General features: G+C 30.3%; 2 protein-coding genes across 7 annotated transcripts; both read right to left on the bottom strand.

Annotated features, from left to right (window-relative positions):
- Positions 1 to 1,144: 1,144 nt before the first annotated feature.
- Positions 1,145 to 4,624, bottom strand: Tbcc (Tubulin-binding cofactor C). Of its 4 annotated transcripts, none has more exons than XM_076325670.1 (4): positions 4,389 to 4,624; positions 3,878 to 4,119; positions 3,521 to 3,690; positions 1,145 to 3,052 (listed from the first exon to the last, which is right to left on the bottom strand). In XM_076325670.1, exon 4 carries the CDS (start codon positions 3,011 to 3,013, stop codon positions 1,985 to 1,987), a length of 1,029 nt encoding a protein of 342 aa, XP_076181785.1. In that variant the 5' UTR covers positions 3,014 to 3,052; positions 3,521 to 3,690; positions 3,878 to 4,119; positions 4,389 to 4,624; the 3' UTR covers positions 1,145 to 1,984. The 4 variants fall into 4 exon arrangements, with proteins under 4 accessions (XP_076181785.1, XP_076181783.1, XP_076181784.1 ...); XM_076325668.1 differs by having other exon boundaries at positions 1,145 to 3,028; XM_076325669.1 differs by lacking the exon at positions 3,521 to 3,690 and having other exon boundaries at positions 1,146 to 3,052; positions 4,389 to 4,623.
- A 3,121-nt stretch (positions 4,625 to 7,745) lies between these two features.
- LOC143153941 (WD repeat-containing protein 26) lies at positions 7,746 to 13,292 on the bottom strand. Of its 3 annotated transcripts, XM_076325606.1 has the most exons (11): positions 12,842 to 13,289; positions 12,256 to 12,492; positions 11,469 to 11,628; positions 11,199 to 11,369; positions 10,827 to 11,000; positions 10,362 to 10,547; positions 10,023 to 10,289; positions 9,786 to 9,931; positions 9,497 to 9,705; positions 9,173 to 9,367; positions 7,751 to 8,940 (listed from the first exon to the last, which is right to left on the bottom strand). In XM_076325606.1, exons 1-11 carry the CDS (start codon positions 12,853 to 12,855, stop codon positions 8,885 to 8,887), a joined length of 1,815 nt encoding a protein of 604 aa, XP_076181721.1. In that variant the 5' UTR covers positions 12,856 to 13,289; the 3' UTR covers positions 7,751 to 8,884. The 3 variants fall into 3 exon arrangements, with proteins under 3 accessions (XP_076181719.1, XP_076181718.1, XP_076181721.1); XM_076325604.1 differs by having other exon boundaries at positions 7,746 to 8,940; positions 11,199 to 11,628; positions 12,256 to 12,738; positions 12,842 to 13,292; XM_076325603.1 differs by having other exon boundaries at positions 7,747 to 8,940; positions 11,199 to 11,628; positions 12,842 to 13,291.
- Positions 13,293 to 13,543: the final 251 nt, after the last annotated feature.

Raw genomic sequence — 13,543 nt, 5'->3', positions numbered from 1 at the left:
CTATTTACAAAGAAAATAGACGGTATGGAAATAAATGTAGCCATCTAGCGATAAACGGACTGAATTACTCTTAGAGCTAATTTTATATTTCAGACATAAGTGAGATACAAAACAGCATTGCAATGTTTTTTCATGTTACAAATCGAGGGTTCACAAACCTCTTTACCATTTTCGTATCACTTCTAACGTCATTGATTAGGATTGAAATAAAATTTTAACGAATTTGGGCATATTTCCAAATACAGCAACCTTCACATGGTGAAATCTGCGCAATTAGTAATATTATTTAATATGCAATTAGTAATTGTATAACCAATAGGAGTGTAATACAATTATTAATTACATAGAAAATAATATTAGCAAATTGGGTGCAATTTTTCGCATATAGTTTTTCATAAGTCTAGCTTAATTGTAGGGTATCTTCTATATCATATGTAGATATGGTAATTGATAAGAATAAGAAAAATGAGCCAAAGACTATAGAATTAAACGAAGGAAAAAAAAGAGTTTATTTAAATAAGGTAAATTCTGGTGCCAATCAATAACATTGGAAGAGACACAAAAATGATAAGAGGAATTGAAAGCTTCCAATCTGTGTGACACGGAAAAGCATTATCCGTAATGTATATCTCATATTTCATCTACATCAACAATACTTGTAAAAGGAAATCTATATCTCTTGTATTATACAGTTTCCAGAGTTATTGTTATTAAACAAACAATGTCCTTCACACTATTTATTTTTCTTGAGGTTGGTAATTCAATTCATGTGACACCAACTCCCATAAGATAAAACATCTATTTTATACCTTGTCTATATTCTAAAGCTCTCGAATTATCGGCCAGGAAGTTCTATTGAATGTTCTGTCTATCCTGTACACTACAGTATACAGGGTTGTCAGGAAAATTCCACGAGGTGAATAATGGAGGAGCTTAATATACTTAATGCCGTGGTTCATACTTGCGAAATAACGGTAGGGAACGAAATATCAGATGTTCCATTGGTTTTATCTCACTACATTGTTACAGGGTTAAAGTAGTTAGATTTTCCAATAGAAAACTTCGAATGGTATTTTCTTTTAATGATATAAATTAATATTTTTAATATTAGTTAAACGTAGAAAAAAATATAGAATAAAGTTTGAAAAATTATTTATTTACATCATTGTTGTAATGTAAAATATTAGTTATTGAAGTATTTATAAAAATTATATAAAATTAAAATAAAATATACATAAAATACATAAGCACGCACGCACCCACACCCACACCCACACACAATATATATTACATATATAACCTTACTTAGGCCTTTGTTTACCCCGAGTAACACAATACAATACAATACAGTACAATACAATACAAAAGGTCACCCGTTATTTTCCCCTCTATCTCCAAATTACCCCTTCTATTCGCTTTGTGGGATTTTTCCTGCCAACTCTGATCCTATATCTTGTCTGTGACGCGACGAGAGATCGCATTGTCGTAACGTATATTATATGCCTCCTCTGTTGTACTGAGTAAAACGGTTGAAAATGAAATGTAATTGAAATCTAACCCAAATGCCTAACTTTTATGATAATGCATACTTTATATAAATTGTATGCATACGTCAACTTAAAATTTGTTCTTAAACGATATTTACTCGTCTGGTATTTGCAGCCATTTACTTTTCATATTAAAATAATGAAGCAAGTATACTTACTTCTTTAATTTTATTGAAGGGAAACAAATTCAGATTCTGCATGATTTTAATAGGACATGATGCATGCAATATAAAAATATATTACTTATCTATAATTCATAAACAGTAATTTTATTAAATATTTTGTAAGTATATAAAACACTTACATAGTGTAATGTCTGTGAAAAAGCGAAGTATACACATAAATAATTTACATAACAAAATAAGTATCTAACTTTAAAAAAAATCTTATTTCAAAAACAGAATTTCATATTTCACAGTTTATTTTTTTTATATCTATTAATCCCAACTTTTTACACGTGATTCAGGCTCGAGAATACACCAATTTGGTGAATGTTTTTCATTAGATAACCAATTGAAATCATCAATGCAATTCCAATTATTTATTTTTGGATCAAGACCAGCTAGAATGAAATGATTTGCTTGATCTTCATAAGACCAGTTGTAAGGCGCTACACGTATCTTTGTACAATCTTCTATGATTGATCTACTAGTAACATGTAAATAAATAGTACAATCCGTTGAAGAGTGTAATCGAAGTTGTTGACACGCAAAAGCAAATACACATTCATTACAATCGTGGGTAAATACAGATGATGTTACTGGCCCAACCAGTACAGTACACTGTTTTAAGTTTATCATGTGCAATGTACTAGGTGTGCCATAAATTCGTACTGTACAACGAATTAGATCAGAAAGCAGAATATCATTTTTATTCACATTTTCAGCATCCAAAACTAGTTGTTCATCAACTTTTCCTAATAACATACATGCACTGTCTCCATATTTACTTGACAATTTGTGATTTTGTTTTGTAGAACCATTGACAATTCCTTCTGATATTTTCAAATCCTTTAAACCGTCTGTCATATCATGTGTTTTATCACAAGTCTTTTTTACAACTCTTCGATTTTTAAAACCAAATTTTTTCTTAGGTAATAACTTTAATTCCACATCAGAAGCTTCATTTTCTAGTAATTGTAAATGTTCTTGTGCTCTTCTAATATCGTAAACTTTTAGAAACATTTTTGATTGTGATAAATAAGTTTTAAGTGTTTGAATTTCTTTGTTTGTTTTATCAAATAATCCAGGAAGAGCTGATGTTGGAACACTAGGTGCATCGTCTAACATTTCTTTGATCTTCTTGCACATTGAATAAAAAGAGTCTTTAAAATAACTACTTTGTTCAGCTTCAACAGCCAATGATTGCCGTTCTTCTCTCCGTCTTTCAATGATATTTTTCCTTTCGCGATCTCTTTTGGTAATGCGGTCTGATAAGCTTCCTTCTATGAGAGTAGCGGAATCCATATTGCTGTTTGAATGCTATTTTTCAACAAAGGTTATATCCTGTAGAGAATTCAGCTTAAAATACTTGGTATTTGTCACAAATATAGAGTTATTTTTACAAATGTTTTGTTTTAAGACACTCAAAATTTTTTCTTATTTGTTTATATTTGAAAATTTCCTATTCAAAGATTGAAAATCATAAGTACACAAGCTATTAGGCTAAATTGCCGCAATGAAGATTAAATTATTATGTGTAACATTTTTTTATTACAAATTGTGATAAATATTTACAACATGAAAATGTAAATAAAAACTGTTGGTTATAAAATTCTTTTTATTTTATTTTATGATGAGTAAATGTGAATAGTATGAAATATTTAAATATTATATTAAGGTCACAGTATATTCTTCATTAAAATATTTTTTTGACCAGATTCAAATAAATCAGTATATTACACACAGTGTTATTAATTAGAGTAACACATATTTTTGCAAATATTGCAAACATTGCTCTAATTTGTGTTATACCTCTGACATGTGAGTAGAATCTATGAGGTTCTCTGTTCCTATTAACCAATAACATCATACTAGAAGCAATCAGATTGAGTACAAATTCTATGGTGTGTAGACAATATAAAGAAGATAATTAATTGTCTGTCGGTGTACATAATTATGATATTATTGTAATAACATGCCCTCTGGAAGAAAATGTTGCGAAATAGCTTGTAATGAAGACCACAACAATATATTGTACTGTACTTTTACAAATATTCGAAAATAACAATTGTTGTTCATAAATTCATGTCTTAATATATGAAAAAGTGACTCGCTAAAGAACCTATCAAGATTTTGTAAATTATATTTACCTCTAAAATATATACATACCTTCTGTAAATCTTTTTTCTTACAAGACTGAATTTGTAGGAAACAATATCTAGGACCACCACTTCCTATTAAGAATACTAAACATCTCACAAACTCCATGAAGATCTAATGTTCATTTCGTTGCTTTTCCCACACTGATTGATCATATAATCTTAATGTATTATCGTTAGACAATGTTTCACAGACCGTATAATATCCTTCTAGTATAAATGGTAAATTCTGATGCATAAAATATCTGCAATCTATTATATATTAATATTCGTATTAAAATTTTCTTGAACAAATTTATAAAAATTTGATACACTGTCAACTTTTGACAGTTCAAATATAATTTCAATAAATTACGAGAAATTTTAATTATGGACATTCACTATCTTCGTATTTTTAATTAACTATTCGATGCATGTAATTGTATGTTATTATAAAAGTACGAATTATGATACACGAACATGAATACGAGCAGAAATAACCTAAAACATAAAGGAATCACGAAAGGTGATATACGACTTACTTCGAGAAGTATTCATGCAGTGCCAGACTGCATATGATCCACATAGAAATGCAATTTCAGCAAAGATAATTGTACTCAGGCTACAGCGGACATTTAATATATATTTCGATTTTGGTTTCTTGTAAAGCATACTAGCTAATAACAAGATTTCCTAAAATGGAAATCATCAATACCGTAAAGAATGATGTGCTTCTCGAGACATCGAGATCAAATGCGATAGGAAGGGATAGTGCAATCTTACCCGGCTCACTCACGTTGTGCAAACTCTCGAAAGTATAGTATTTATTCGATTATGTTCTGTCGATAATAATGGCGGTAAATTTAAAATTTTAGAGTTTCGTATGAAACAGATTAATATAAAAAATATACTATGAAATTGATTTTAAAGCAAGTAAGAGAAAGTGACGCACAATATAAATTTTTGTACATATAACTAAAAAAAATGTAGTAACTAATCATCAATAGCACGTAAAATAAATTCGTCGAGCCTTATTAATTAGGCCCTGTTTTATATAATTTATTGTGATGAATTGTTAATACACACAGTATTTTAAAGTCTAATATTGTTTAAGATGTAATTTAATATTCGTCTCATAGACTATGGAGATGTATAAATAAATACAAAATAATTAGTATAGAAATTACGTATCATAATAAACTTTTTCCATAGCGTAACATTATATCTGTATAACTGTACTACTCATTTAATAGTGTACATATTTTGGAAAAAGTACAGGCCCTTGTACCTATGGAAATAGTCTAAATTAAAGATTGTAGAAGAATATTTATTACACAGCCTTTCATACATAAGTAAGCACAGATAAAATATACAAGTAGGGAACGTATTTTTAAAGCAATATTAAAACTGTACTATGAATGGCATTCATTACATACACAACTATAAAAGAATAACCATCAAAATAATTTTTCTTGTGATTTGTACAAGAAATACCACTATTTTCTTATTTAATTTGATATATTAAAAGTTCAAAGTCAAGCATAAATTTTGTATAAAAAGTTTTTTTTAATTTTAATACGATTAATTTCCAATTATTACATCAATCTATTATTAAATTTATTACAATCTTTTAATCTGCAATAATACAAGCGGTGCCTCACTGAAACAACATGTTAAATAACGTAGGCTATATTTTAGGAAGTTACGAAGTATATTCTCATTTATGAAAAATAGGAAATGTCCATTGTTACATGTACTATACATAAACATAACTACTTATTCACGCATTTGGCTGACTTTTTATAGTTTATTTAAAATATTTTATATAAATTATGAATAACATAAGCAATTAGCTCATGCATTATTGGTCTTAAATAATACCACTACTACCTAACGTTACGCAACTTTAATATGAAGTACCTAAAGTAGATATTTTAAGAACAAACACACATTGCTATTGTAACAAACGGCAGTTCTTTTCATAAAACCATATATTTATCATTTTATGTACATATGAAATAATAATGTAAAATCTAACAAATTAAGAAAGTAATGTAGAATAGTAGTAGTAGTAGTAGTAGTAATAATAATAATAATAATAATAATAATAATAATAATAATAATAATAATGATAATAATATACATAAAAGTTCTTAAACAAGTTTTATTTTCTTGATAAAGCTGAATCATATTATAATCTAATTATATTTGTTACTTTAATAGATATTTCAATTGCACTGTGAAAACACAAATTGTTATGTGGAGATATATTATTCTTTAATGCCCAAATATCAGATTGTAACGAAAGTTCTGTCCATTTCCAAGAGTTGAAGAAATTTAATGTTCATTCAGTAATAGAAATCCTTATGTAAAGTAGAAAACAATATTACAATTTTTTTTCCTTCTAGAAATATTGCATGATAGAATTAATAAAAGAGCACATTCACTATATTATGCTATACAAGCCTTATAAAGGCTTTTAGGAGTGAAAAACATTTAGAATGCATATGACGAAGTTGCAGTGAATAAAAGAACTTGCAGAAGGTGGTGTACAAGTTTAAAAAATGAAGATTTTAATTTAAAAGATGAACAAAGAATAAGACATCTTGAAAGACCCCAAAATGAACTGGTGATTACAATTATAACAAATCCTATTATAGCAAGGAAATTTGTAGATAAATGTTTAAAGCAAACAGTACATTTGTTACAACCTGATATTGTTACTGTTTATTACTTTTTTAAAATATTGATACACTTGGACCAAAATTATTTAAAAATCGTTTATTATGATTCAACATAATATAATACTGTTTAAAAAGTAGTTGTTTCACCTGAATTATTTATTTCATACTTTTTGTTATAAATTAAATATAAAATTACTTTCCTTTAATTTGCAGATTTATATGAAACATTTTCGCCCCTTATTTACATAAAATAATTTAAATGATTAATATTTTATGCAAATTTCTATATTTACTTTGTCAAACATGGCATACTTTGTATCTCAAGTTATTGTATTATATTAATCTTATAAAAAAGAAGACTTCTAAGACATTTCCTTATTGCTTTTCTATGTTCCGCCAACAAATACAAACGTACTTAATTACAAACAGACAATTAGTATTACATTCTCAATATTACAAATGACTGAAACGGAAGGTATCACTGAAAAGTTAACAATGAAGATACACGTGGAACTTGAATGCCGCTATATTTTTAGACAGAATCTATTACTTATTGTTTGTCATATTGCAAACTACATCAAGTTATGAATTAAAGATGAAATCAAATTATGACAAAATGCTGAAGATTTTTAGATTATAAAGTGCCAAGGCACCAGAGGTAAATGCAAATGATAACAGTGATTGACATCATATTATCTGACTATAATTTCAAGGACATAAACTACAGACATTTTCATTTCATGTAAATGTATTTATAGTATTATTTTGTTTCAAAGTATTTGTACACATATACTCTACAGTTTCTGATATTGTGAGACCTTCAGTTTGTTTTTAACTATTTGTTACCATTTTTTAAACTTGGTAATATTTTAGTGTTTTTATTTCCTTATTTATGATCATATTTTGAGATGTTATTGTGTTAATCAAAACAAATATATACTCTATTAATTTATTATCCTTTTCACATGTCCATGCATTTTTTGGAATTAATGTTTACCAATTCGTTAAAAAAAAATGGAGTACTACTGTTTATAATGATTTGATATGATCAAAATAGAAATATAATATACACATCACATATAAATGTAAGAAGTACAGCGCGAAAAAATGCTGTAATGTTATATATGTTCAAATTGTGAGCTATTCACAGAATATATGTTCACTTTTGATTTATGATTTCAAAATATTATTACATTATGAACGACAATTTTTATCACTTGGTAATAATGGGATTCAATAACACTAGTAATAAAAGAAATGCGATATATAAAGATATTTGATTTATATCAAGAAATCAATGCTTTGAAATAAATATTTGAAATCTATACAGCCTACCGATACTATTTTTAAGTTTTTACAAGCGTGACAGTTTTAAGGCAAATGTAATATTTATAAATTTTTGACACCAAGTGCATATATCTCAATATAAAATCACAGTATTGAATAAAGGTACTAATTTCAGTATTGATGTTCAAATTTCAAAGCCAGTTTATTTATTTCTATAATAAAATCATCAAGATTTGTTGTTCTCTGTTAATCTTGAATTAAACTGTCTGTCTCATAAAACAGTTTAGACATTTGCAAAGTTCACAATTTACCTCAGTTGTCCCTCACTGCAAATTATTTTACTGAAATAAAATTTTGTTTTACAGAATATTTATATTACTTCTACACTTTTTACCATATTTCAAGACATCTCCATACAATTTGAAACATACAGTATCATTGTATATAAGATGGCAGTTACATATGTGATGAAAAATGAGTAGTATCACCTTCATTAACGATTAAAAAAATTAATTAGAAATTCAAGCACGAAAATTGTTATTTACATTTTATTTTTAGAAAGGTTAATTTGACATAATTTCTGCCAAAACAAATTTTCTATTATAATTTCGCAAAACCACAAATTTTGCTTTCTGCAATGTTCTTATTAATGCACAATCATTTTTTTTCTCTTTACATTAACGCTAAGACGGAATTTGTTGAATTTCTATTCTGCCATAACCTATACTAGTCAACATATTATGCTGTTCTTTGTTTTCAATCATTAACTCACATCGGTAAATTATTCAAATTTAATTTTGACAGGCAAACGGATCGGTTTCATATAAAATCCGTTAATCAGAAAGAAATGGGTTTTCAAATAACGTCTGATTGTTAGTTTTGTAACCAGTTAGCAGTCAATGCTAACATATCCCTCATTTACTTTCAGTAGTAGTCGTTTACCCAGACTTACAGTAATGAGGCATAAAGAGATAGCTGCTGGGGGCAGGAAAAAGTCAGTATGACGATCAATATGACAGTCTTTTGAACACCATGAGGTCATGGGAACACTGATGCACTGTAGTTCGCTACGATATCATTTCACGCCATCCACTACCATTTGAGGAGTTGCTCTCTAATGGCGCTAAAATTTAAAAATAATTTGCGTAAATCAATTGCATTGTAAATTTTATCGTCAATTTAATTTATTTCTCATCATCAGATAAGCCTATTCTTATTTTGTTATAAAATGCTATTAATTTATATTTACGTGAATTTCGTGTATGTAGAACATTATTTTTGATATACTCAATATTTTCTTGTAGATATTTTAATATTTTAAATTCGAGAGCATTATTGTATAAAATTGAACTTACCAGTCTTATCACTTTCAGCCTTTTCTGGAGAAGATGATCTAGGTCCCCATATTCTCACTGTACAATCATCTGATACAGAAGCCATCATTTGATGGTATACAGGATTCCATGATACACAATTTACTGTTCTACTATGTCCTGTTAAAGTTGCTATAGGAAGTTCTCTTTTGATATGCCACACATACACCTTAGTGTCTGTAATACAAAGAAAAATGATATCTTTCCATATAATAATAATACAATTACATGTCATCTGTAATTTCATGATTATGAAATTATATAATAATTAATAATACGATGTTTGTTTTAAATAATTTAACATACCTTCACTACCAGATGCAATAAAATCTTGATTTACACCACCAAAACAACTATGAATTGTAAAATGTCCTTGAGTAACACCTTGGAAACGCCTTACTAAACATCTATCTTGTAGATCCCAAAGATGTACACCCTGATTAGCCACATTGAGAAGTGCAAGTCGGTCTGTTTTATTTACACTAAATGACATCACTGGATGATCTTCTTGTAATCTAGAATATTAAATTAATATTTTTACGAATACAATGTTACGACATTACACAATTTGCAATAATAGTAACTGTAATTTTACATTGTAAAGTCACATAAATCATCAAGATTGTATCCTCTAATTCGATGATGCGAATCAGCAGCCAGAACAGTTTTTCCGTCACTTTTGCACCATAAGCATTTTACTCTAACTCCTTCCCAAGATTCTGACACATTACCTTCTAAATCCTAAAATGTTATATTTATATATTCAATGTTTAAAGTTTTCTTAAACTAAATAGTGAAATTGAATATATAATAAATTTGACTGATATGTTACAAATTGGTAAAATTGTCCTCGAAGTCCTCCAGCCACAAATTTACGCGAATCAGGATACCAGGCGCAAGACGTAAGTGAATCATCGGTACTTTGGGTAACTGTCGCGCGTAGTTCATAATCGGGTGGATCAATACTCCAAAGCCAAAGCTCTGGACAATCTTCAGGTCCACAGGCAATTAGAAGGCTGCTATCAGGACTCCAAGCAATCAGTGCTACTCCATAAGTATGACCTTCTAGTGTTTTTCTATGAGTTACTCTCAATGTTTCCTGTTTTTATTAGAAAATCGTTATTTAAGTAGTGATAAGTTATTACTTTATTACGTTTAATAATTTACTTACTGGATCGACATCCCAAATGATGACAGTCATATCCTTAGAACCTGTAGCTAGTTTAAGACCATCGGGTGAAAATTTACAATACCACACTTCGTCACAGTGATTATTGAGCACCTGTATAGTATGGCACGGGAATTGCTCTTTGCTACAGTTGTGATCCACAAGCAGCGACACATTCTCTAAACTCGTCTAATTTACAATAGAAATTAATTACAATTATTATATCTGTGTAAAATAATACCATAGTTAAAGAAGTAGTATTTGAAGGCATTGTAGTCCACTGAATGATGATCTCGATTTAAAATTGATTGAAAGGTAAAACATAATAAATAATAATACTTGCGTTGATATCTAAGTATATATATATATATATGTTAAATTAATAGTTGTACGCTTCACAGATTGATGTCGAGCAAAATATTTTAAGCAGAATTTTATCATTAAAAATTAATAAAACGAATTACGTACCTGAGTATGTGTTACGTGGTATGTGCACTGCTGATTTTGCATCTCCACAGCTTGGCATAGTAACGAGTGAAGGCGTCGTGGTGGTAACATAATAGAGGGTGGTAGATATTTCTGTAGTCTGTCCATTAGAGCAGCTCTCGATGTTGCACCTTTGCCATCCCAGCCTGCACGTGTCTGTTAACAAGTGTCTATTTGCTAGTGATCAAATTTTCAGTAGCAGGTTAGTTTCAGAATATTTTTATATGCATACAAAATTTAATTCTTTGAAAGCACATTGGTAATCAAACACTAATGCAGTTAAATATATAATGTACATTACACTGCATATATTCTTACAATATAATACTATTAGTAAAATGTATATACTGGTACCTGTAATTCATCACGTCCACTGCACATCATAAATGCAGATAATTGATGGACACGACCTGTGTTATGACCTAAAGGTGTAAGTTCGTTGCGTAAAACTTGCAATGCTTCCAGTACTAATCCTTCTTCCAAGTATTCTAGGTATTTTTGTTCTAGTAATAAGAACTTCATTTCCTGTAATCGTAGAGTATTAATATAATATATAAATGTACATGCGTATGTATACATATATATTTCATCATACTTAAAAGATTTCAATATAAAGATCATTACCACTAGACTTTGACTTGCACCATTTAAAAATGATTGAAGTTCGTTAAGGTCATGTTCTGCTTTTGTCCAGTCTCCATCCATGACACGCTGTCTAAATTTTGCAGCTGCAGGATGATCTAGACGACAACCCGACTCTTGCATAAGAAGATCTGCTGTACGACTGAAAGTACCATTTCATTTCATCATGTATGATTAACTATAAAACTTTTATAATTAATCAATTAACCATCAAATTTTTATTATAGACATATTCCTATTTAGTGTAGGGTAACCAACAAATTTTACCTTGTAACAATTAAATATTTGTAGTACGTTATGGAAGTCTGAATTGAATTTATATCCAACAATAACAATATACTTAATTGTAAAAATAATTTATATATTTGTTACGTGCATATGCCTCTTTTTCATAGCCTACATCATTATAAAGCAAGTATAACTTGCAGATACTAGTGACTATATTTCAAGGTTCTATAATTAGCTTTCTCCCACCACACAGTATGCAGTCCAGATAGGTTGCGATACAATAGTTCTGATAAATGCGTACATACAAAGAAAACTCAAGAAACAAAGGAAACACTTAAAAACATTTATACGAGTAAAGGGATTATCGCAAAAATTTAATTATAACATCAAATATTACATTTAAAATGGTATGTAAGTAACATAAATTAATGTATCAATTATAAACGCAGCATACGTTAAATGTTTATGATTGTCCGACGAATACAACCTTCCTTGCTAGAATTTACAGGCACATAAGGGTCAAATGAAAAACGATACATACTCAAGTCCAACTGTCTTCAAATGTTGTCCAATGAGTCTCACAATATCTTGATTAGTTTTGTCCATTATTTTCGGTGGTCCCAAATTCTGATTTGTTTCGCCATTTACACCATTGATGTCACTGTCCGAATCCGGTATCATGTTGCCGTTTGCATGAGGTCCACCAGAGTCAGCTGTACCCCCATTTTGCTGAAGTCCGGAGGAAATGCCACCGTTTGAGGTCTGCTGTTGCATTACGCTGTCATGCACACGGAAATGTTACCCGTGATGGCAATAACTGGTCCGCAATACTAACACATACGTGGTACTAATCGGTACATTCTATCTTGACACAAGTATCTCTTCTTCTTTGCAAAAATCTTAAAACACTATGTTTTCGTACAAAAGATCTATGACTATTCGATGAAATGATTTCAAGAAATAAGAAAACCGCTTGAGAGACAGCACATATGAAAGGAATCCGACGTTGATACGTTTTGTGATTCTGGAAGTAAGAAGATATACGTGAGAGCGTCATTACGAAGGGGGTAAGCCCCTTCGTGTGTTGACTACGCGCTCGCGATGTTCTAGGGCCCTGATTGCGTTACCGATAGTTCTCCATCTCGGGATCGGTGTGGTGCTCGTCCGCTGGTCGTAGGGTAGTCGGGAGAGAACTACGGGACCTTTTGCGCGGTGGCGGAGCGAGTCCACCGTCGTCCGACTCGCCGCTCGAGGCCAGGCTTATGCGCGTACCGCCCCGTTTTTCACACGATTATTGTCCCTAAGATCGTTGGTGGGGCTGGGGCTGGAGCACGCACGCAGCCACGGTTGCGTTCTACGGAAAACTCGTAGCCTCCCCCCTTTTTTTTTCCACTTGTCTTTTCGACTAATGCGTATACCGTTTATCCCGTCGGACCTGCTGCCCGACGATCAGAAAACGAAGAAAAACAGAATTCTTGTACGACTGCCAAAACGGATACGAACAATGACTGCTACACAGCTGATACTTGTTTAGATCGTCGTTTACGTCACACTGTGATCTTCTTTGCAGATAGTTCCGCTGACTATGGCGCCCGCTATGTCCGCTCACATACGTTGCCTTTCTCAACCTGTAAAACCCGTTTACTTAGGGCCTCCGTCGTAAGATGGCAACATCAGTACGCTGAAAAATCATTTAGCGGGTATTTTAATTTTTCATCGAAAATTTATTGAAGAAAATTTGAACGTTAGTTCAATTAGATATAAAAATATGTATTTGTCTAATACGATAATTTAATCATTTATTCGATTAAACTTCTTACTTTGTACAT

The sequence above is a fragment of the Ptiloglossa arizonensis genome, chromosome 13 (assembly GCF_051014685.1).
Source record: "Ptiloglossa arizonensis isolate GNS036 chromosome 13, iyPtiAriz1_principal, whole genome shotgun sequence".
Taxonomy (NCBI): domain Eukaryota; kingdom Metazoa; phylum Arthropoda; class Insecta; order Hymenoptera; family Colletidae; genus Ptiloglossa; species Ptiloglossa arizonensis.
The sequence above is the reverse complement of the archived record's forward strand: the minus strand, read 5'-3'. Positions and strand labels throughout refer to the sequence as shown.

Bases quoted from the DNA above. Each gene is read 5' to 3' on its own strand.
- Tbcc (XM_076325667.1), bottom strand. From the start codon at position 3,976: ATGGAGTTTGTGAGATGTTTAGTATTCTTAATAGGAAGTGGTGGTCCT. The intron at 3,029-3,877 runs GTATGTATATAT...GTTGAAAAATAG, and splicing joins AGAAAAAAGATTTACAGAAG to CATTCAAACAGCAATATGGA.
- LOC143153941 (XM_076325603.1), bottom strand. The intron at 9,706-9,785 runs GTAAAATTACAG...TTAATATTCTAG, and splicing joins GATTTATGTGACTTTACAAT to ATTACAAGAAGATCATCCAG. The intron at 9,368-9,496 runs GTATGTTAAATT...TTTGTATTACAG, and splicing joins TATTGCATCTGGTAGTGAAG to ACACTAAGGTGTATGTGTGG.